Raw genomic sequence first — 23,651 nt, 5'->3', positions numbered from 1 at the left:
ATCTAGATTTACTTGAATTTAGGTCTAGCTTAGATGTACGCAGAGTAAAGTGATTTGATTGCTGTAGGTCGTGGATCCAAGTTGGATATGCCTATGCTTAATCTAAGGTAGTTTTGATTTGATCCAACTTGGCTTAGATTCAAGTAGCCGCAGGCTAGATCCAGTTCAGGACCATGGAGATCTAGGTTTGAACCTTGTGGATCTGGTCAAAACTTTGTAGATATATAACCACGTTAAGCAACCAAGAGGTGTTGATTTAGGCAATGTGTCTTTTTAGATGCTGATTAGTATTTAACATGTTCTTATAATATGTTTTAAGTTCTGTGAGCCACTTTCTCCTTATTTTTTTATTTTATCGTTTCGATAGAATATAAGATGAGAAAATTTTATTTAAGGATGGTATGATCATATACTTAGAAAACCTTCGAATGTAATAATAAAAAATAATTAATTTTAATATAAATTATAAATAAGTATTTAAGTACTTTATACTTAATTTTTTATTCATCTCAATAGTTGGTCTTAAATAGTTGGGACTTTTACCGTTGTCATTTTTGTAACTGTTTTTAGGCAAAGCCTTATAGTGGGTGCAACTTGAAATACTTTTTTTTTTTTTGAATTTTTTTTAAATCCAAAACCATGGCTAACAAACACATTACCAGTTTATCTGAAAGCTTTAAACTGTCACATCTATCGGTTTATCTGTTAACTAACACGTTATGAGCCACAATTGCTAGCCCAACCAAAAATATCTTCCAACAAATAAAAACCATCGGTTATGGCATTGATAGATTGGTGGTCACTGGGATGGAAGGATGCTCAGATTTATACGTGGAAAGATGCTGCACTTCTCGAGAACTTACTGCTCCCGCGTGCGACCATTTGCTTTTGTGTATGCTTGGCAAGAATGATCGTTTTGTGGCAAGATACATATGCTAGTCTCTGCATCATCCAATCGTCCCTGAAAAAAGCTACGGAAAGTGCACATTATGTAATATTACCCGAGTGTTGGCATCCTGTTTTGTTGGGTCGGAAGTTGTGCCTATAATTATATTACACATCCTATAATATTCTTCCAAGAAACCGAACGAACCTAAAGAGAAGAAAAAAAAAAAAGCAAAGAAAAACGGAGCTATTTCTTTAGATGAATTCTATTAACAAACACCGAAGAGATAATGCTGACAAAATTAATACCCGGTGATGTTATGGCGAAAGAATGCTTGCGGCTAAAGAATCACCCCGTAGGACGATGAACTACGTCTTCAATTTCACCAATTGATGTTGGTAATACTCTTCACTAAAAAGCATGCCACGAGGGGAAAGAAGCCGCTGTAAAGCAAGTGAAAAGCGGGCCTATGCCCCCACCCGTCATCCCAACAAAAAAGAAAACATTCCAATGTCAGCATGGATCTTTCAACGCATCCAAGATTTAGAGAGAGAGAGAGAGAGAGAGAGAGAGTACCCATTGAAATCCAACAAGGGCCCACCAGCAGCCTGGGAGACCAAAACCTTTACTGCAGACGAGCTGACGCAATAGAACGCAACAACAGAAGCACCGTGACGACGAGGGTAATACAAGCAAAGACAAAAAATTTTAAATGTCCTCTTACCGACAATAGAAGTCCAGCCACACAAAAACAAGCAATCATTGACAGACTCAAAAACCTAAGATCTCTGCCAGCCTGCATGTGCAACACACAAAGCAAAAGCCTTGGTTAATCCCTGACGCAGCACACGAATGTCCCATATTTTTCTTTTCCTATGTTTTTAACAGAATCAACATCTTTAGGTCTCAATAATGACTACACAATGATAAATATGATTAACAGAATAATGAGCATGTGAGGGAATTAGTACTCAACCAGAATTTCTGTTTCTGGTTGCAAAAGACTTGGGATGAATAAATCTCAAAAAAAAAAAAAAAAAAACTGACAAGGCACAAATGCAAAGAATGAACAGACATCGATTAATATAGCATACCAGCAATGTTCCTTCAAGACTAAGCGTTGAAGGTGTCACCATCAATGCAATGAAGTAAGGAAGCAGGACCTTGTGCATCTGTTTAGTTTAGCAAGAGTTAGTCTAGTAATACTTTGGGTGGACAAGTTCACTAAATCAATCAGTCAATTTAGACATACATAAATGGATGAGCATTTGTCCATATATACAACAAGTTTATGCAAAATTGCAGATAGCTACTAGTATAAAACATAGAAAATGAACTTGTTAGCCAATAAATAATTTATGCAAAATTGGATAGCTTTTAGAATGAATATATGCCAATAGAGAATGATATTGTACTAATACAATGGATTCTGGAAGAAAAAGTATCCACCAACCTCCCCAATGACCACATTGTCAGTTGTGAAAATGTAAGGAAAAAGCCATGGGATAGATGTTCCAACAGCTCCTATGGTCAGTCCACCTATAGCTCCAATCACCACAAGTGATTTCTGTAACATGCGTGCCTAGATTGACAGTTAAAACTCAGTAAAGCACCAAAACAAAAGAACCATATACAAAACAAAATTGAGCAAAGCAAATATACAATAAAGAAAGATGTCTACAATTCATCATGTTGTACCCCTCAAAATTTCACTGTGAATGGTGATGCACAAACATTTCAAGATGGAAGGAATTCGGTTCCAATTGATCTTTGCAATATAATGATCCTAGAAAGGAAAAGAAAAACTCATTGAGGAAGTTTATACTAGATGTTTTTCAAAATTTGGTTCCTCACAGTCCAATTTTATACAAAATTCCACTATATGTTTTTCTTTCACTTGGAAAAACAAAATCAGAAAGGAAGATGCAATCGTTCTGCATCAAGTTCAAATTTATCAGGTAGATGAAGGCTCAGAAATAAAGAGGACCTTGAGAAGTCTAAAGCTCGAAAGCAAGTGTAGGACCCCTGTAACCTTCTCCAACTACCATACAAAGAAAAATAACATCATATCTAAGGTATGAATGTAGCTTTTAGAACATCTGCATGATACAGAAGAGCACCATGCCACTACTAGCACATCTTATATAACAGAATTGAATCTTGATCATCAGTCTCACAAAGAGTACTTGATCATCACATAGAAGCACCAGTATAGCACTAACACAGAAAATGGACCATCTGCCTCCTTGAGTTTCAAGAAAATGAAAACCATTTTGCAGAAATTATGCTTAAATGAACTAGCATTTTGCAGAAATTATTGGTGACTTGAATAACAATAATGTTGCAGGTAATATAGAAAATCTTCCTTAGATATAAAACATGTAGTGGAATGCAACATGAATCACCATCAGAACACTATAAATTTTACATGAAAAAAATATTGAAGCATCAGATTTTTGGACCTTCTCTAAACTGCGATTAACTCCATGCATCAATTCTGGCATAAAAGACTGTGCAGTTTGTGAGAGGGGTTCACCAAAAACTGTGCACATGAAGAAGACGTTAATCATAACCTGCATTAAACACAATAAAGTTAGGCAAAGAAATGTAAACAAAACAATGAAATCTGCTTAAGAAGAAACAGTCAAGTAAAAAGACCTGATGGGCTGCTATGGTTATTGTCCCCATTGATGTAGCAGAATAGGTGAGCAGGGAATAGAATGCAACCTGAAAATATGACACTCAACTATAATGCCATATCTTATAAGTGAACACAATGATCTCGACTCAGACCTTCGATGTCATTGTCATGAATACTGGAGCAGCAATACCCAATATTTGGAGGAAATCTCTGAGTGAAGGAATGGATACTGACAATGCACTAAAACCTGACTTTCTAAGGGTTTCCATCATCATAAAAGCAGCAACAACCTGGTACTTCACAACAATAATTACTAATAAAAGAAGGTGCACAAATACAGACAGAGGAATTTGGAGAAATTTGAACAAAAAAAATCATTTTCCAATTAAGTGCATGAGAAAGAAAAGTGGCTATTTCAACCTTCATAACTATCAACTTGTTGATGCAATTTGCAAATTCAGGTTCCCCTGTTCAAAGGTCATTTTATAACTGCCCCTGGCACCTTATTTCTTTCAATGGGGAGTAGATTGATTATGCTGAATCCTAATGATACAAGTACTTTTCTTTTTTTTTTCTTAATTAATGACATTGGATTTACTCAATGGGGGGTAGATTGATTATTTCTTCGCTTTCAAAATAAGGGGTCTTGACAACTTTGGCATGTATTGGAAAACCAACAAATTCACGCTAACCTGGCCAATTATGGTTAGGTCTGTAAAAAACTGACCAGGTTAACCAGTCCTAGCTCTTTTTCTTCCTTATTTGATCCTTAATCTCAAAACTAGAGGGGCCTATTCTCGGTTTCCCATTCTCACCAATCGGTCCAGTTCTAATAAATATCCTCTCGATCAAGGAGCAACTCCTAGGGACGAAGATCTCGCACGTCCACAAATCTTATATGGATGATAGAACCAAACCAATGGAGTGTTCTCATACCATTAATACATACATGATGTGTGAAAAGAAATATTGATTTATGGCCCGATTACAATCTCTTTCCATCTTTGTGTAGACTCAATTATATCATTGCATCATTTACTTATTCTTTCCTTGTTCTAAGAAGATAACCTTTCATATCTAATTCTTAGAAGAATCTTCTTTTTTTGACAGCATTTCCAATTAATAAAATTTAATCTTCGTAAAATGAGAAACTTCTTTGTAAAAGAAAAATAACCAATTAATATTTGCAATATTCAACCAAACCAAAATTTAATGTCTTCCAATTTTCTCTATCATTTTTTCCCTTATCTGCTCCATGAGATATTTTAGAAACTAAAGGAAAAATATTGGAGATATTGTCATCTGACAACTTATGACATTGGAAAAATACCCTTTAATCTAATAAAATTTATTCAAATGATAGTTATATTAAAATGGTGCCCTCATGACTATTGTGGGGATTAGTACTGGACATTTTATCCATGAAGTAAGGCCCACAAATATATTGGAAGACCACCTTGTTCATGTGCAATGCATTGATATTAAAAAGGTTGGAAAAAGTGTAACAGGGTTGGACTAGCGAGGAAGTTATTCTCTTCTCATTCTCCCAGCTTTTTGAAGGTTCCACCTTTTCAGATGATTCTGTTTTAAAGTAACCAAGATATTTTGGTAAAAATGGCCAAAACACCATTTCTTCTATCCAATGCAAACTAGGCCATTTCTAAGTTTTGGCTTGGAGCCTCTTGAAATGACATGAAATGATCAAGTTAGACTAGACTTTCAATCAAGACTTCAAATAATTTTTGAATAATAGGATACGCTTTGATATGGGTTTAGATTCTATTCTAGTTGGACATAGATCAATATTTATGGGCACGAGTTTTGAGATGTTAGTAACTTCAGATGGCTTGGATAAAAAGATGCTATAAGGTTAGGACCATCCACTTATGAATTAGGGTTAGCCATATATTGTTCGGCAATCTTTATATAGTGATTTCATAAGACCACAAAAAATCCAATAATGGGCTCAAAACTAGAATCAAAGGTTGCTAGCCAAGCAAATTGAACCTGGGAGCTCAGAAATATAATCTGATGGCACCCTTACTCAGTAATAAGGCCAATACAACCCTTCGCTTATCCAAACTAATATGGAGTCAGAGCAGAATCATATTACCAAATAAGGAGACCATTTTAATGAATTCCTTAGATGCATTTTCGTTTCTTCAATATCTTATAAAACTAGTTTATGCAGTGTTAATGTTTACATATAGTTGCATGCTAGACCTAACTTCAATAACTACATAATCATACCTGTGACAACATTGTTGCCCAAGCAGCTCCAGCGATACCATACCCACAAACACAACAAAGGAAAATCACACCAAAACCGTTTACTGCACTAGCAACTGCCAAAGCCTTTAAAGGTCCCCATGAATCTTTCATTCCCAAACTGTAATCACAGCATGTGTAGAGCATATAAGAGTTTGAGAAGCAACGAATGCTTGTAGCAATAAATTTAAGCAGTAATGTCATTAACAATCTACTAATCATCTTTCCTCATCTAACACCAGGTTTCCTCAGTACATGCTATTATGTGGCAATGCATATTTCACTTTTTTAGTGGAAAAAACCTCCTAGATTCAAGAGGTTTATTTCCTTCCATCTGCAAACAACTTCCCAGTATACTGTGCAAAAGCATGTGCCAGTGCCTGGGTATTGATCAAAACCAATTCAAATGTGATGAACAAGAGAAAGCTGCACTAAAGCTCATCATGTGAAGAATTACAGTTTAATAATGATATAAGTAGCAATTTTTACATCAGATTATTATGGTTCTTTCTTCATAAGGTGTAAATGATTTGATGCCTAATTTACATCTCAAACAAGTTGTATCCCTTTGTTATTCATATGTACTTTCATACAGACCTCTGATGTACTGTGTCATTCATCATCGGACACCGTCCAAGCACATGCCAATGGGCATAGCAGCAAAAGTGAAGTTATGAAAGTGAATTTCCCAGTATGTGCTGGATGACACAAGTAGATGGATGATGCATGGCTCACTATGCTGATTTACCAGTATCTTCACCACCTACTAGGTGGGCATAGAGGAGAAAGGTATGACTCATGACTATAAGAGAATATATTAAGCTAGAGCAATTTAGCAACCAATTCATTAAGTTAAATTGATAACAAAAAAAAGAATTTGAATCAAGAAGAGCCAATTATCCCAATGATTCTTTTTCATATTTTCCTAACATATACAATATTTTTGTTAACAATGACTGGAAATTTGATTGTGTTCCAAAAGGCGAGGTTTAAAATATTCAGGGTGAATCTTTTGTAAGTGAGAAGTGCAAATAAGACTTGGTTTGTTATGGAGGCATCATGAACCAACATGTTTCTAGCAGTAACATGGCCTACAAAATAATAATCAAAATACAATGTCCAAGAGTGATACCTAGCACTCTGAGCAACCATGCCAACAAGAACTGCAGGCCATGCAAAGCTTCTAATCTAACAAAAATCAACTCAGGATATTAATGCATAAGACTTATCAAGTAATAACAAAATAGTTTAGCTTCAAAAAGTGTTCATAGAGCACAGAGCACAATTATCTTCGACATTAATTTGTTAAAGATGTTTTGGTCAAGAAGTGTGGTATAACAACATTTTATTATAAACAAAAAGAAATTTTATAATGCATACCTGACATATCTAAAAATTTAAGCCCATATTATAATTTAAGAAACACTGACCTTTAGAAGCACCTTTCATAAGAGTTTTGTAAGTATATCATATCATACCAAAAAAAAAAGATACTAGTAACACAATTCTCACACAAAACTTGTGCACAATACAATTAGTCAAAACATATTATTGAACCTAATTATTTGACACTAATCTTGCAAGGTAACTACAATATGGAGGATACATATTTTAAGGAAAATTTCAATGCACATTTATGACAAACTACAACATCTAGTGGTTTCATAGATAATTGGTCTACCTTCTATTTGGTATACAAAAAAGTTCATGACCAACTAACATACAAATGCTTGAAGAACCTAGTTGATGTCTATATTATAGCATGCTTGCCAAACTTACTTTCTTACCTAGGACTGTAAGAGAATATTTAAACTTGGATCACAGGATCATAAGATCCCACAATCTAATCAAAATTAACTTTTAAAAATATACTTACAAAAAATATATATTTATTTAAGGTATAAAAAGATTGTATTCTCTTTTAATAATAATAAAGTGAATATATAATTGAGCAATAGAATTTCTTATGTGGATAAATAATATTTTTTTATGTTTTGTGTTATATTCTTCTTTTCAGGTTAAGGACAATAATTCATCGAACCAAATTAAATCAACTCAAGAAGATACTTATTTCCAACAACAATCGTTCTACTGTAATATTTTGAGATATGATTGTCAGTGATTCTATAAAAAGTATATAATCGATAATTGAAATACCATTGAATTATCAATATCATGGATTTTGAGTTTCTTTTAACTTGTGGATGTAACATAGCTGCATGCTAACATCCTTTCTTTTAAAATTGTTGCATGTTGACTGATATTAGCAACCTTTGAGTAGATACTATTTAGATACACGACAAATTGACACTACCAAAATAGGCATGATCATGCTCATGAGAGATGCATGTAGCACAACCAACTGGGTTCAAATATAGGTTCAATGTGTGTATCAAAGAAGGGAAAGAAATGTTAGACATAATGTTGATGACATCAATTAACTAAACGTTTTCAAAGTAGAATAATGGCAATGATACAAAGTAACAAAGTAAAAGTAGTTCTACAATATTAGGTGTGTGCATGGCCTGGATTGGTCCAATTTCTAGATGAAAACAAAGCAAAGCGACAACTTGTGACTTGATAACTGTTCATACCAAACCAAATTGCTTCATCATATAAACCAAATCAACCCAAACCCCATGTTCCAGATCCTAATGTGGATCTTAAGCTCAATTGAATTTAATTATAGATCAAAAGTTCTAATTTTATTGCCATATTCGTTGGAAGACCACAGGAGAAAGAGGAATCAAGACTTTGCTTGAGTAAATTGGCTTTAGTGTTTTAATTGAAGTACCATGACATATCATGATATTTGTCTTAAATTACAATTTACAGCTTGATTTAATAGACAATGGAAACCAAACCAAATCACTAAATCATTTTTTTCATATTTTCAAATCAAGTCATATTGTTAAAACATTAAACAAAACTGAAATTTCAAACGCTATTTGATTTGGTTTGGTCTGATCAAAATAATATACACACTCATATATAGCCTCCAAGAAATGTGTCAAATTTGTGCTTCAAGTTAGTAAACCATCCCGAAGTTATTAGGATCTACCCTTTCTCTATATTACACTGTAAAATAGAAGTTTGACAGAAAGTATCTGCACCTGAATATATGAATTGGCAGCAGGAACAAGGTGTAAATTCTCTGATCCAACAAAAGCTGAAAATGAGAAGAAACATTGAAAATGATTGGTTAGACATGTTTTTATCATCAAGTCATGATGCCTTGACAAATAACTAAGGATCTGTCTGATAATTAAAAAAAAACCATGTGGAGACAAAAAAAAGAGACTAATAACAGAACAAACAAAAGGTTAGGCAAATATACAAAGTTAGAAAAGGACACAAATGTTCTAACATGACAATCACAAGTTATGGAAAGTATGGGACTGGATAATGTTCCTTTTCTTCTGGTGCACAATGAGGTTGTATCTTATTAAGTCTTCTCTAACAAAGGGCAATACATTCATCAAATGCATATTCTGTAGCCCCTTACATAAGCAGCTCTAGAAATCTGAATGTAATAGTGACAAACTGACATTATTCTCTAATTTGCACTTTCATTATGTGTGTTAAATGTTTTCCATCAGCATATAACTTTCATATTCTTTAAACCAAATCAGGATGTAAGATACCTTGTGCGTATGGGATGATTTTCTTCATCCTGAAAAACCAAAATATATTTTTTTACACTGCACATAAGCATAGAGCATTCATTTTCTTTAAACCACCAATAAGGTTCAACTAAGGCACTATTGATTGATTACTACATGCCGAATAGCTATGCATGGAACTTTTCATATGGCTATCCGCTAAAACAATTTTTTACTAGGGACAGAGATGACAAAGCTGCACTGTTCACTCTTGCATTGGCTATTTATTTCCCAGCTAATCTGTAGATTAATGCAGTAATTTTGTTTCAATTGGTTCCTTCAAATATTACGCCAATTTGTCCCTCAAACAACCAAATCCACAGAACCTGATGCTATATTAAACTAAGAGATATAATTAAACAACATCTACAACAACTTATAACTCTGCAAGTCCTTACGCTTACCAGATAGTATTTGTGTGCCCAGCAATCTTGTGAACAAAAGCATTCCCAGCCCGCAAGCAAAAGCAACAAACAGTAACATGGATATCTGATGCTGCACTAACCTTTTATCCTGCGACAGTAATATCCTATTAGTGAGTACAACTGTAAGACAATAGGAAAGGTGAACAAAAATCAATTATGGTGATTTCTATGTTGTTTATTTACTTATTATATCAAACCTTAAGTTCATGATATTCCAGAAATGTCAATATTTCAACATAACTTTAATAACACATCATTGAAAACAGCAAGTTCAAGAAAACACTTCATCTAAATCAGTCAGGCGACAGAGAACTAGACTTTTACCTTCTTAGCAAGTGAAGTGGCAACCATGTTGGAAGTTGCAATCGACAGAAACATGAAGACGTAGCAAAGGTAATCGCAAAAGACCGTTCCCGGACCTAACCACAAATGTTATCACGATTAAGAACCACAGAAGAAAACCCAACCAAGAAACCCCCAAGAAATGCAGGTATCCCTAATCACAGCCACGATCCCACGATCAAGAACCACATAAAGAAACTCATCCAGGAAACTCTCAAGAAATGCAAGTACCCCTAGCCACAGCCACCAATCCACAACCAAGAAACCCGTCCAATAAATCGTCAAGAAAGGGAGTTATTACCCAAGGCGGCGAGCTCCAAGGAGCTCCCCTGGCCGATGACCATGGTATCGATGAGGCTCATCAGCGGGCCGCAAATCCAGAGCCCCGACGCCGGCCCCGCGAACACGGCGATTTCCTTCATCTGCTTCCAAATGCTCGGCGACTCCAAACCCGTCCCATCCGAACGGAGAACCGACACCTCGGAACCGTCGGACTCATCGATTCCGCCGGCGCCGACGGGGGTATCGTCAGCGTGCTCAGCAGCCCCGGGATCGCTTCTTGCGGCAGCGGGGCGCGGTGGTAGAAGGCGAGCATGGGTCCGGATTCGGATCCTCCGGGTAGCGAGGAGGGCGAGAGGAGAGGGGAGAGCGAGGCGGCGATGGGGGAAATGGGGGCGAGAGGGGGAGTAGGTGGGAGGGGGAGAGCGAGAGGTCAAGAGGCGGAGGTCCATCGAACTTGGAGGGAAGGTGGAGCCGCGGATGGTTTGTTGAAACTGAGATCGTAACTGTTGCGCGTACTTGTGAGCCTCGGGTTCGGATTCCACGGCGCATTACACCATAAAAGAAGGTGGCTTCGCGTACGGCATGGCGCGTAGTTGTTGGGTCGAGCCTTCACCAGGAAATTATTATTTGTGGTGAGCTTTTATTAAGGGAAATATATAATTTAGCACTATTCATTTTCTTTTTCTCTTTTTTTTTTATGCCTAAAGGAATATTCTGTGTCACTGCGAGTGTTATAAACCCTCAGCATTAGAATATAGGCAATAATGAATAAATAAATAAAATTATAAAAACATAGATTTTAAGAAAAGTAAGCCAAAAGGGCATTGCGAAGGAATTATCATAGCAATACACCAATTCAAAAGACATCTATATATTCTTACCAATTCAAGAGCTTATTATGAAGAGAGATAATATATCTAATTTTAAATATCTATGCAAGTTTTCAATTTCTTTTTTTTTTTCAGATGAGGAAACTACAAAAGAGAACTCTAGAAAATTTCTAAAAATTAAAATAGACCTGAATAATTGGTGTATATACATACATGATTATTTCTAAGTGGTTGTCCATGCAATATACATGATTATTATCCAAATTTCTGATTTTAGATTCTGAAGAATCATACATATATAAGAAGGGAGACAGCCTGAACTCTTTTGGCATGATAATAGTGACATAACCATGATAGTTACTCATGCTGCAATAGTTGCAATCTACTTTCTTACCCATAGATCTTTTATCACACAATCAACAATTGTTCACATCCAGATAGTTTATACAAGGCTTGCATGAAAGAAAGCCAGGAATTGTAGGCCCAAATTGGAACCATTGACTGTTGTATGTACTGCTGCTATTTAAGTCACATTTTGTCACACATTCACAGAAATAAAAAAAGGAGTTGGGGAAAGAATCAGATGGATAATAACACACCTGAGTTCAAAGATTGTGAGTGATATGATACATATACCAAGGACGCGAGATTTGTTGAGCAACAGCTACAGCATTAAGTATCAGCAAACAACAAAATTATGCTTGCGGTTGATGATAAATGTTGATTGTGTAACTCAAAGCTTCAAAGAATAGGTCACAACAAAATGGTCCAACTGTCGATGGGTCACCTGATCAAGGCTCTCTCATGATGGCCTCAAGAGCATCTTTGACATAGGGATATTTATATGAGAAGCCTAATTCCTTTGCCTTGAGTGGAAGCACTTTTTGTCCTTCCAAAACCTGCAATTAGTAGAACCCCCGAATCTTGTAATCAATGAGACACACACACACGAACAAGGGACACAATAAGAGAGAGGAGTATGAATACTTACGACCGAGGCACCTTCACCCAGGACTGCTTTGAGTGCAAACTCTGGTACAGGCAGCCAAGAAGGGCGGCCAACAACTTGCCCCAGTTGTTCACACATTTCTGACAACCGGACCGGATTTGGTGCAGTTCCATTAATTACGCCTGTAGTTTCAAAGGCAAACGCATGAACATGTCGGTCTATCTTTGCCTTTTGCCCTACTTACAAGCCATATTATTCTCAAATACCAGTCAGTACGTTGGATGACACCAATTGGTATTTACCAGTCTGAGAAAGAACTTGTATCAGACTGGTCTATTGCCAGTTGGTATTTAGTTTCCCAATATTTGATATCAGATGGTACGGGTTGATATACTTTCTGATACACCAGTATCATACCAGTCCAATAAATTATTGAAACTATCATTGGATTGAGATTTAAAACCTTGAAATCAATCACTAACTAGCAATATAAAGATCTCATATAATTTACTGTGTCATATCTGAAAGCAAATGCACTATGAAAAAAAGAAGCAACCGCTACAGCAAGGCCATCCACTTGAGACTATTTTCTATTGTTGGTTGCAACCACATAACATCAGGTGTCCTTGTTGCACTGATATAATTTACTTGATGATAATTGGAATATAATTTATTGTCACATAATAAAATAATATTTAATTGGTAATGACTTTTCGAATTTACATTTTAAATCTGTCTCGCATAAGAAAATGGACAATTTCAAGTATCACACCATTCAGGAATCAATAGCTGAGGATTGTAATGTGAGGTAAAAATGAAAGATAGCTAGACACTTGTGGCATTTGTCAATCTTATATAACCTAAATCTGCATAGCTCAAGCATTTCAGAAAACGGTATGTGCTGAAAAGCTCTAAACAGAGTTGGTACATGCTGAAAAAAGATCTATATATTCCTTGGGTATCAGACACTAATAGTGTACGTTAAACTGGTAAAAAATGTCGCCTAACATTCCATTCTTAGAAAGGTAATAAATGTGAACCATCATATATGAGATGATGTTAGTATTCAATTTTCAGTTAAACTAACCTTAGCGATATATTTTTAAGGTGATACATAATTAACTTTTAACTGATACAAGTAATTTGTTTTTTGTTATGTTTTTTGGCTTTATAATAAGAGCATTGGAATACAGATATGTCACATGCAATGAGTTAATAACAAATTCAAAAGTAAATCAGGATAAATTTTCATCAAGTTATTCAGACAAGATACAGATTTGGTGCCTTGGGAAGGATTTTTAGAAAAAGAGATAATGACTTGCTTTTTCCAACCAAGAAAATGTTGTTTTATGCTTGTTTTGATGGTCAAGGTGCTACCTTTGTAGGAAGGATTTCTTACAGCTTCATATATGAGGTTCACCACATCATCCAGATGAATCCAAGAAAACCTTCAAATACATGATGCATTCTCCAATAAGAAATCAAGAGGCAAAACTTGCAATGCATGGTATCAGAAGACTCTCCATTAGACCATAAAAGGGAAAATTTGTGATATGAAAAGTTCTACAAATATTTTCTTATGTGATATTTACTGAATAAAGGAAAAATAATATTGTAGAAAATCTACAACGTTGCTTTGCAGGTAACTTGCAGTAACAATCCAGATCAAACACTCATATGCTTGCTATTTATAGTGGCTAATTATTTGGAACAGCAAGAAATTTTTGCTCTTTTGGTTTCACTAATAATTTTGTCTACTCAAATGCAGTAAACATCAGACACCATTTTTCTCTGTTTAATATATGAAGTCTTTCAAAGTGATATAAAAGGAATGATCTAGTTTGACTGCTAGATTCATGATAAAAGAAGCATGAATCCATGAAAAGTAAGATCTAGTTAATAAGCAAGTATACCATTGTCTTCCAGTACCCAAAGGTCCCCCAGCAAACATCATGAAGAGAGGGATCATTTTAGCTGCACCATGTTCAAAAGAGTAATGCATAGTTCAGTATAATTATGTTCAAAATCTGGATTATCATCTAAATGATTCAAACATTGAGTGTTAGGATCTGCTACAATGGTCGAGCAGTATGGAACTATGAATAAAAACAATATAGTAAGATTTTTAAGTGTTAGCTTTTGCCTCACTAACAAATTTTCAAACCTGCAAAACGGAATCTTCAACATCAATCAAACAACTCCTGAAGCACAATGGTATGTCTTTATCTTGATAAATACCAAATTTCTAAATGATATAACAGTAAATGTGCCAAGGAAGCAGATTTGGAGATAGACTGACAAGGAAGCTACTGGAGTCAAGCATCAATTACAACTGATAGCAAATGGTCTTCTTGCTTCAAGCAAGAAGAAAAAGAGAAATACACATTAAAACATCAAACAAGGAGATCAGTTTTTGCTGCTTATAAATGAAGAAAAATATGACTTGTTTTTGCTTCTTATAAGTGCAGAAAAATACAATCTAGGGACATTTGTTATTCTTCCTTTCCATCTAGATTCTTATTAAAACGAGACAAACTATATTTCTAAAAATGAACTTGCCTAGATCCAGGGATGCAAAAAGAAAAGGAAAATCTCAAGTACACCACAGGGATCCATGTATTGGCATGTTCATTCCAATAACATGGATGTATGCTATGAAAAGCGTTAGTGTAAAAGAAAAACACAATCATAAAGAAAACTCAAGATATCAATTACCATGAATAAATAATGAAGTTCTTATACTTGGAAAGTTAAAGAAGCACAGCATTTTCAGAGTCAAATTCCATGTAGAACAACTAACTAAATTCATATGAGTTGACAGTTTAAAAATCTCTTTCTTATGTTAACGCTACCTTACTAGTCTATTCTAGCTTCTATCGGATCCCTACTTGAAGTTGTAAAAAAGAATCCTTGCACAAATACTCCATTTTGTCATGTTCATTTTGAAGTTCGTGTCTGCAGCAGACATGATGACTGTTATCTTTGAACTACATATTCTTATGCAGAGTATAGAATGGCAATTAGTATCAACATTGGATCACTTGAATGTTAAGAGTCTACAGTTACGTGATCTGTGAGGACATGTCCATTGAAAGAGCATACACTAAACCAACAAGATGCAACTTCCTACACAGATTCCTTCTAATGTAATTCAGGTACATCTTGGGATATTTGGTGCTCAATTCTGAGAGTCAACATGGTATAGTCAACTTGCAGACTGCAATTTAAAGATAGTAAGTTGAATAAAACATACACAAAGTGATCTAAAAGGACTGACTGAAAATGTTATGTTCAAAAGGAAGCAGGTGCCTGATTGAGAGCTAAGCTTGCAGATCCTAAAGGACTCCTTTGTATGTAAGCCTCTGTAGTAAAAAAGATTTGCTTAAACTTGCACAGATAGAGAACTTTAGCATTGAAGGAATGGAGCAGAAACTAGTCCTGTAGAAACCACAGCTAGATGATGAATAAATTGATGTCGGCTAATAGGTTAGTACCTTCAAAAAGCTAGTGCAAACAAATTGTGGGACATTGTTATATTAAAATAGAAAGTAAAAGATTAGTTGATGTGGTAAAAGGCATCTTGAAGAAGTATCATAATGAGGAAGAATAAATTGTTGATAAAAGAAACAGACCTAGGGCACCACCATCTTTTCCAAGAACAACACCAATACGGATGAGAGCCAATCTAACATCATTATCTACTTCAAGTGCTTTTGCTTCCCATTCTCTACAAACCTGAGAGCAATTGAAGCATAAGAAAAGGTCTTTTGAGTTCAACACCACTAGGTGACATTTTTATACATAACAAGAAATTTTATTGCGCATAAGAAGCACATAAACTAAAAATAGATAATATAAATCTTATCCTTTATACTAATGCAGCAAGTGATAATATGTTTTGATGAAAATTTACAACACATTCTTCGAATTAGAAAAAAAACATCAAATGATGCAAGCAATTCTTTCCCATCCAAAAAGGTTATCTTTTAAATAATTCAATCATCTATGTATACTCTGGGGTGACTCGTAAAGTTCACATTAATCCATTTTCCTACAAGATCTCCAGTCCCCAGTCTAAACTGGACTATATCATGAATTTAGTGATAAACTTAGAAGGGTAGAAGGGTAGAAATTCAAGATAAGATATAAATATAATCCACAAATGCACCAGATAATAAGCACTGCCTACACCACAAAAGAATTGTCACCTCTGACAGGTAGTCATTGCCAGAACGACTATTCTCATCAAAAACTAGAGTTTCACTTGTACCTGAAAGTATACAAAAAAGGGTCAGAAGCATACTTGAAAATTTGTGTTGTCTGCTGATAAAGTTTAAAGAAAATAATTCTGCAGTTACGAATTTATTATCATAAAACTAAGAAGATTGCAACTATTTAAAATAGTCATAAGCCAAACATGCAAGTACAACATAACTAACTCACATATATGATATATTTATGTTAGGGTTGTAGCCTTGGGAAATGAAATGCACTGTTTACAATGCAATGAATATCTAGAGAAGATTTGCATGTGGTTGCACCCTGATGAAGAGATTACCCATAAGTATAATGCTCCTAGAAACAAATTACATCTTAGTAAATTATTGACCACATATGCCATGATTTAAAATTTTGGTATCAGACTCGCTGGCTGGATTGGTATGGGATCTTGTACATACTGACCCAAACATGCTACGCCAGCATGTTGACCGACACTTAGAAAGGGGGAGGAGGAGGAAAATAAGAAGAGGAGGCGGCAAAGGAGAAGAAGAAAAAGAAGAACGGTAGAGGAGCAGACTGGGAGGAGAGGTGGAGAAGCATCGAGCAGGTGTGAGCCCTAAGGCGTGGATCTGTAGACTTGACAAAGATTATCATGAATCAGGTGAGAACTCCTGGTCCACATGTTGGTTCAAGCCCAGACCGGTAACTACTGCCTGGTACATACCAGTCTGGACAAAATTAGAAGCATGATATATACAAAAGCATAAAGGGAGACATGGAAAATTGCAGGAGTTGTCAGATGCACAAACTCTTGCATCAAGACCTTGTCCTTCTGGTGCATGTATTTGCACTTCTCATATTGCAGGACTTGGTGCTTATTTAGGATTTATGGCTTACTGTTCAATGAGAAGGTCAATCGTATGATGTCAAAGCACATTTTCCATAAATAGTAGGGGCATGTAGCAAAATCAAATTGGAAATCTTCTATGCCCAGATCACTTCAATGTACAAGCAAAAGGGGAAGGTAGAACGGGCACATAAACAGTCATCAACATACCATAATAACCAATTGCTGTTGCACTGACCAAAACCGAAGGCCGAAGATCCAACTTTGCATTGTTTATTATATCTACAACCTTTATCAAATCAATTACAGTATTCAGATCAACAATCAATCTAAAGGAGAGAAAAAAATTAATAATTGACAACTCCTGAATTTATTTAAAACCATAGCAGCTCTAGAAGTAAACATGTTCTTACAAAGTGAACATTTCTTAGATAAAGTAAAGAAGAAAGAACCTTTGAGGTTGCATTTATGCGGCTTCGCTTGATCTCTTTCTTGATCTGTATACAGTAAACACAAGCACCATGTATTGAGATGCAGTTAATTAGAAAAGGTTGATAATTACCTAAAGCAAGGAAGGCAATACCGAATGATACTGCTCGATACGGGCGGTACGTACCGGTCCGATGGCATACCGGTATACGGACTGCCCACTATCGGGCAGAACGACAAATAATAATAAAATAATATATATATTTATATTTATATTTTAGAAAAAAGGCGACGTTCGGCGACATTGCCGAGGCGACGCAACGTCTATATATATATATATATATATATATATATATATATGTGAGGCAACGTTGCATCGCCTCGGCGACGTCGCCCCGCGTGGGGAAGGAAAAGGCGATGTCGTCGCATCGGCATACCGAATGGTATACTGCTCGGTATACAGTTTCGTACCGTACCGAGTGATCGTCGAAACTCCGGTACAGTACGAAATTACAGACCTTGACCTAAACTAATATTGCAAAGAAAAATTGAACTCTATGAAAGAGCGTACCTAGTGCATGACGTTCTGACCAATGCGAGGTCTGGGGAAGGCCAATCTATGCAGCCTTACTTTTAAATATTTAAAGTTGTCATTTCCATAACATGAACCCTAGTCTCCCAAGTTACAAAGGAGCAACCTTACCGTTGTACCAAGGCCTACCCTCCTTAAGGGCATACCCAATGCATGAGGCTCTCGCCAACGCGGGGTCTGGAGAGGGTCAATGTCGAATATAGAATTTTCCTTGGAAATCAAAGAACACTCATACTATTATACACATTTTTTATGTGAAAATGGTCAAAAAATGCCTCTAGTTTTGATGCTTCCTTTTCTATATTTCTTTTAAAAAATTATGTCTCGTTGGTTCTCAGATACAAAGTACCCTTTTGCGCTTTGCATACAATATTAAAGATTCAATCAATATGTTATAGTTATACAATATTGTCAAATATTGAACAATAAGCACTAATTGCAATTTATGCATTACAGACACTAGTTTTTAACCTGTCTATGCATTTGAAATATGAGATAGATATATGGTAGAAGATATTCATGTTAGAATAATGAAAATAAAAAAGAAAAGGTAAATTACTAACACCAACCAACCTCAGGTGACCATCTCGTACTTATGGGCATTCCAGCCAAGTTAACAACGGCATTTGAACCATTTATTGACTGTTCCCATTCTCTTTCCTCGGCAATTACAAGCTTAGGGAAGTTATCTGCTGCATTTATTAATAAATTAGTACAAATAAAGAGATTAAACTTATTTATCGAAACTACAATGTATAAAGAACATTTCCCAATTAGAATCACTAAGGTTAAATACTCGGTTGCAGTTTGAGGAAGTAGTTGAAGGTGAAATAATCATGCACAAATGTAACTGACTATATGGCTAGATCTCAATTTAATAGAGCCAAGTGCTTATAGGAACTGGAAAGATCTAAAATAGTTATTTAAATTTTAAAGTTAATGTTCTTCCAAATAGCCCTTCACTGAAAAACAAAAAAGAAAGCATCCGATACAAGAAAGCACAAGTACATAAACCTTATAGGGAGAAAATTAAAAAAAAATGAACAGTAAAATGCATGAAATATAAGAAGCATAACACAAAATTGTAGAAAGAAAAAAAGAAGATCATGAAGTGATCTTAACCATCTATTGGAATTTTCATTACTTGGCCTCAAGATATCTCGCATAAGGACAATATTCCAAATAAGGATTGAGGTGGTTTATGTTTCAAAAGTGCCTGACCTTCAATTGATTAAAGATGTCTTCATTCTTGCTAGTTGCTACCATGAAGATGTTTGCCTTCTGCAAATGTAGTCAATTTTGTACAAATTGGAAGAGTCTTTAAAACCTTGAGGGATACTCTGAGTTAATTGTTTATGTTTCTACTTCAAGAAAGAGAATAATATGTTAAAAGAAAAATAAATATAGACTAACTCTTTAGGATTTAAGGCACATTCTGAATGTGCTACTGCAAGCAACTAGGATTGTGGCAGAATTGATTGCATGTTTCTGTTCCACACAACAAAAAGAGGCCTGTTACGATTCCAACTGATGTCATCTTGAGTCAAGCATGGTTGCAGGTTCACACATTTACTGACTGGATTTAAAATGATCCGAAACTAATAACTTATGCACTTTGTATCAACCCAATTTAACTCAAGTAAGGAAAAACAGTTGTTGGTAATCTTTCCAGGTAATTAACAATTCAGTTCGCTATTAGAACAATATTACAAGCTTAATGATGTAGTAGAGAACTGCTAAATGCTAATGACTAATATTATATAGTAGTGAATTCTCTGTATATACAAAAAAATTATAATCATGTTCTGCCTGCATACTATGTTCAGCATTAATTAAAAGATACAGCGCATACAAGAACTGTGAGTGTCAAGAACTATAACAACCAGAATCAGACCTAAAATCTGAATGGGCTGAGAGATTAGACAGATTAGGTGTATAATCAACCTGCTTGTACTTAGAGAAGTAAACTAAGGGCTTCCAATTTTATTTTTTTTAATTAATAATTAATCTGAACTTTATCTATTTGTGTTTGGCTTTGTCAATATGGGTAACTTCAAAGTTTGAGAATATTCACATGATGTGAAAAACAAGTTTAGGTCCAATGCTAAGTACTTGAAAAGTCAAATTGGGCAAGAGAGTCCTTTTACCTATCTTGAACCTCACATGAGAGTTTGTCACAATGATCTGCCATTACTCAAGTCATTGCAAATATATACTCATCCTTCAAGTGTAATGCATTAGGGAAACAAAAGGTAAAGACTCAACTGATGTATAATTCATGTTGCTGTGAAATGTGCACCATTCATGGTGCTAATTTATCAAGGTCAAATTGAGTCACTTGAACAAACTATTTCCAGCATTTATCTCCCATAAGTAGAAAAACTTCATAGTCAATGCGGGAGCATATTGCAGATTTTTAAATTATGCAAAGACAATCTTCATTACCTTCTTACCCGAAAAAACTAACTGTGCCTTTGCTCTCGATCGTGTCAAGACATGAACTTTGTGATTATCTGCACAAAAGATCAAAGTAATCATATTGAAGCTTTATTAGTAAAAGAAAGTCATATTAAAATTCATGATAAAACTTTAGGAATCATACATCAAATGGCAAATATCTTGAAAGCTTTGCCATATGCAAATCCTTCATACAGCATGTTTTGTGACTGAGCCTAGAGAACATACTAATAAACCTACAACATTCATAAATGATTAAATATAAGAAAAACAAAACATACTTTTTTGTGTGAAAATTATTAGTAACATTAAACCATTTGGCTGTCTGCACCTAAAATCTTTTTAGGATGAAAATCTTTGATCATGTGCATCACTATTGAGTGGGCATATACTGAATCACACAAGATGCAGCATCTAATTCCATTAAATATCATGGAAGATTATATATATATATATATATATATATATATATATATATATATATATATATATTAGACCACTTTGTGCCTGCAAATCAACTAATCAAATCACATGCAAAGCAACAACAACCCTGCAATTATTGCAGGTTTATAAATTGCATTAAGTGTGCCATGTAGAAAGCTTTTAAAATCTGATGCCAATTATCAGGTTCAAATAAAGATATTTTATTATATGATTTGTACCAAAATAGAAGCTTGAAATTTTTGTTTTGGTCATCAATAATTACTACATGATCAAAAATCAACCGTTGGGTCACTGAGATACTTGACACTGTTTACCATGGGTGTTACTGCCTCTGCTGTCCCAGCTTTTTGTCTGTTACCAGTTAATTCAAATTATTATGCAGCAACAAAAAAAAAGAATTATTATTGATTTTTTAATCTGTTTATCTGACAGCATGTGCAGTTGCATTTCATGCAATGCCTTGTGATATGAACAAAATGTCAATTACCAATGTTTAATTAGACAAACAAATTCTGCTACCATTGTGCCTTTCTTATTTAAATGCAAAGTATAAGTCTACCTCAACTCCATCTGTTGACACCATTACAAACATCTATCAACAAGAGAAAGGAATCTTTAGCCAGTGTTTTTTTTTTTTGTACTGAAAAGGTCAAAACTTAAAGCACACATGGTTTCATATATAACAATATAAAAAAAAAAAAACAATGCACAACACAAAGGTTAGCATATATAGTAACAGCCCAGCTGACGAGATCCAGCCACATGCAGAAAGCCTGCTACAGGGGAATTTCTCTAAGTCTGCAGCAAATCTTAATAAGAAAGTACACTGTGACATGATTTCTAACACTAAAATTGCTATTCAAGCCATTCTTGTGCAAACAGACTGCAATATTGTATAACATCTGAATTCTCTCTGGATTTTTCTCATAAGACCAGAGTCCTGCCAACACTTGTAGAGGCTACGCAACAGTTGTTTATTTGAGGAATATAATGTACCTCTAGGTCCTTGGATGAAACTCAAACAAAGTTTCATGAAACATACACCCATTAAGGATATTTCTCTGGTGAAGCATCTAAATAAGACAAAAAAAAGTATTCAATCAAATCAACTGATGATGAAAAAGGTACTTTCTGCAAGGAATGCAGCCGAGTAAAAAGGAAATTAGCGTGAACTCGACGATGTTGATGGTTGATTCTTATCAACATAAATGTAGCATCAATTACATTCATGACTACTAATGATCTTCACTATGTGTAAACTTCAAGAGAAAACCTGAAAGTAATTTTTGCACCAATCTTCGACCAATAAAACCGGTGGCCCCAGTAACTGACACTACCATCTCGTTTGCCTGGGAACAAATTGAGATGAAAATTTATATCAGAATCAACACAAAAAAAAAGTAATTTAGAAAGAAATAATAAAAAGACAGGTATATGCTTTTTCCTTTGCGCAAAGATACAAGTGCATTCCAGTTGTCTAAAAGATGATTACAAAGGATGTGACAAGCAATGTCATCTGAATATCTAAATTCGCAATAAAAATTTGACACAACTACCTTCCACTAAAAAAAATGCAGAGATGAAATGGAAGATAGAGAAATAGAATAATCAGATTCTCTAGGGACATGGCACAAGCGTATCGCTTGCATTTCCAAACTAGAGGACCACATGCCACATAAACGTGCGAACTTGCAGAAGAAATCGCTGGTGTCCCTAATCCATCACAAAAGAAAACCCAGAAGAAGAACAAGAAAGCCACATAACAAAAGCACAACCAACTTCACTGGAGACATGCCACAAACAGGTTGCAAGCATCCTAATGCACCGCCACCACACAACATCAGACCCTTGCTAACTTGCAGAAGAAACCGCATGATTCCCGGATACATCACAAAAGTGAAACCCAAAGGAAGCACAACAAAAGAATAAGAAAGCCAACAACCTTGGATTCCGAGTGGCCGCCACTAAGACAGAAGACCCTGTATTTCTTGGAATTGCGTTCCTGGAGAGGACCAAACATTCATTAGGCGAGGTAAGAACATGATGAATACAGGAATATACGAGAAAGAGGGACTCACGAGGGGGAAGAGCCGGTGTGGGGTAGTTAAGAGAGACGGGGCGATGGTGGAGTTGGCGCGAGACAGCGTCGTCCAACCCAACTCCATTTCTTCTTCTTCCACTTGACGTGGTCACGTTCGAAGCAGGAGGTATCGAAAGCAGAGGAAAGGACGAGAGAAAGCTAATGCGGAGCGTAACGTGTAATACGAGAAGGAAGCGAAGCGATGGGCTGTCTGTGGTGGCCGAAGAGCCACGGCTCGACGGCGCTTGTAGCCACCCACTGGGCTTCTCCCTCCGCATCTATCCACCGCAACGTGT

At 35.5% G+C, this 23,651-nt stretch overlaps 2 protein-coding genes and 1 long non-coding RNA gene across 10 annotated transcripts in view; 1 reads left to right on the top strand and 2 right to left on the bottom strand.

Annotated features, from left to right (window-relative positions):
* The window catches only part of LOC103984223 (uncharacterized), a 5,665-nt gene extending 4,648 nt beyond the window's left edge, over nucleotides 1–1,017 (top strand). The window contains exon 4 of the long non-coding RNA XR_010497754.1: nucleotides 792–1,017. This is a non-coding gene — a long non-coding RNA (uncharacterized LOC103984223). The remainder of the gene's footprint in view (nucleotides 1–791) is intronic.
* LOC103984230 (protein DETOXIFICATION 46, chloroplastic) lies at nucleotides 641–12,075 on the bottom strand. Of its 5 annotated transcripts, none has more exons than XR_010497701.1 (16): nucleotides 11,936–12,075; nucleotides 10,526–11,113; nucleotides 10,207–10,301; nucleotides 9,862–9,970; nucleotides 8,909–8,964; nucleotides 6,928–6,983; nucleotides 5,778–5,916; nucleotides 3,680–3,817; nucleotides 3,545–3,613; nucleotides 3,349–3,459; nucleotides 2,340–2,468; nucleotides 1,981–2,058; nucleotides 1,611–1,682; nucleotides 1,463–1,525; nucleotides 1,195–1,353; nucleotides 641–1,093 (listed from the first exon to the last, which is right to left on the bottom strand). XR_010497701.1 is itself a non-coding variant. In XM_065156663.1 (16 exons), exons 2-15 carry the CDS (start codon nucleotides 10,953–10,955, stop codon nucleotides 1,255–1,257), a joined length of 1,644 nt encoding a protein of 547 aa, XP_065012735.1. In that variant the 5' UTR covers nucleotides 10,956–11,113; nucleotides 11,936–12,075; the 3' UTR covers nucleotides 641–1,217. The 5 variants fall into 5 exon arrangements, 2 of the variants coding, with proteins under 2 accessions (XP_065012735.1, XP_009399967.3); XR_010497721.1 differs by having other exon boundaries at nucleotides 641–971; XR_010497708.1 differs by having other exon boundaries at nucleotides 641–961.
* Nucleotides 11,904–23,651, bottom strand: LOC135641370 (epimerase family protein SDR39U1 homolog, chloroplastic-like). Of its 4 annotated transcripts, none has more exons than XM_065156756.1 (13): nucleotides 23,354–23,651; nucleotides 23,218–23,277; nucleotides 22,549–22,624; nucleotides 20,828–20,887; nucleotides 18,948–19,066; nucleotides 17,806–17,850; nucleotides 17,564–17,642; nucleotides 16,494–16,555; nucleotides 15,918–16,020; nucleotides 14,199–14,259; nucleotides 13,663–13,733; nucleotides 12,328–12,467; nucleotides 11,904–12,235 (listed from the first exon to the last, which is right to left on the bottom strand). In XM_065156756.1, exons 1-13 carry the CDS (start codon nucleotides 23,438–23,440, stop codon nucleotides 12,128–12,130), a joined length of 1,071 nt encoding a protein of 356 aa, XP_065012828.1. In that variant the 5' UTR covers nucleotides 23,441–23,651; the 3' UTR covers nucleotides 11,904–12,127. The 4 variants fall into 4 exon arrangements, with proteins under 4 accessions (XP_065012828.1, XP_065012872.1, XP_065012921.1 ...); XM_065156800.1 differs by having other exon boundaries at nucleotides 18,948–19,063; nucleotides 23,354–23,650; XM_065156849.1 differs by lacking the exon at nucleotides 23,354–23,651 and adding an exon at nucleotides 22,272–22,348 and having other exon boundaries at nucleotides 23,218–23,281.

This window comes from Musa acuminata, chromosome BXJ1-1, assembly GCF_036884655.1.
Source record: "Musa acuminata AAA Group cultivar baxijiao chromosome BXJ1-1, Cavendish_Baxijiao_AAA, whole genome shotgun sequence".
NCBI lineage: Eukaryota > Viridiplantae > Streptophyta > Magnoliopsida > Zingiberales > Musaceae > Musa > Musa acuminata.
This window is presented reverse-complemented; position numbering and strand designations above follow the sequence as displayed.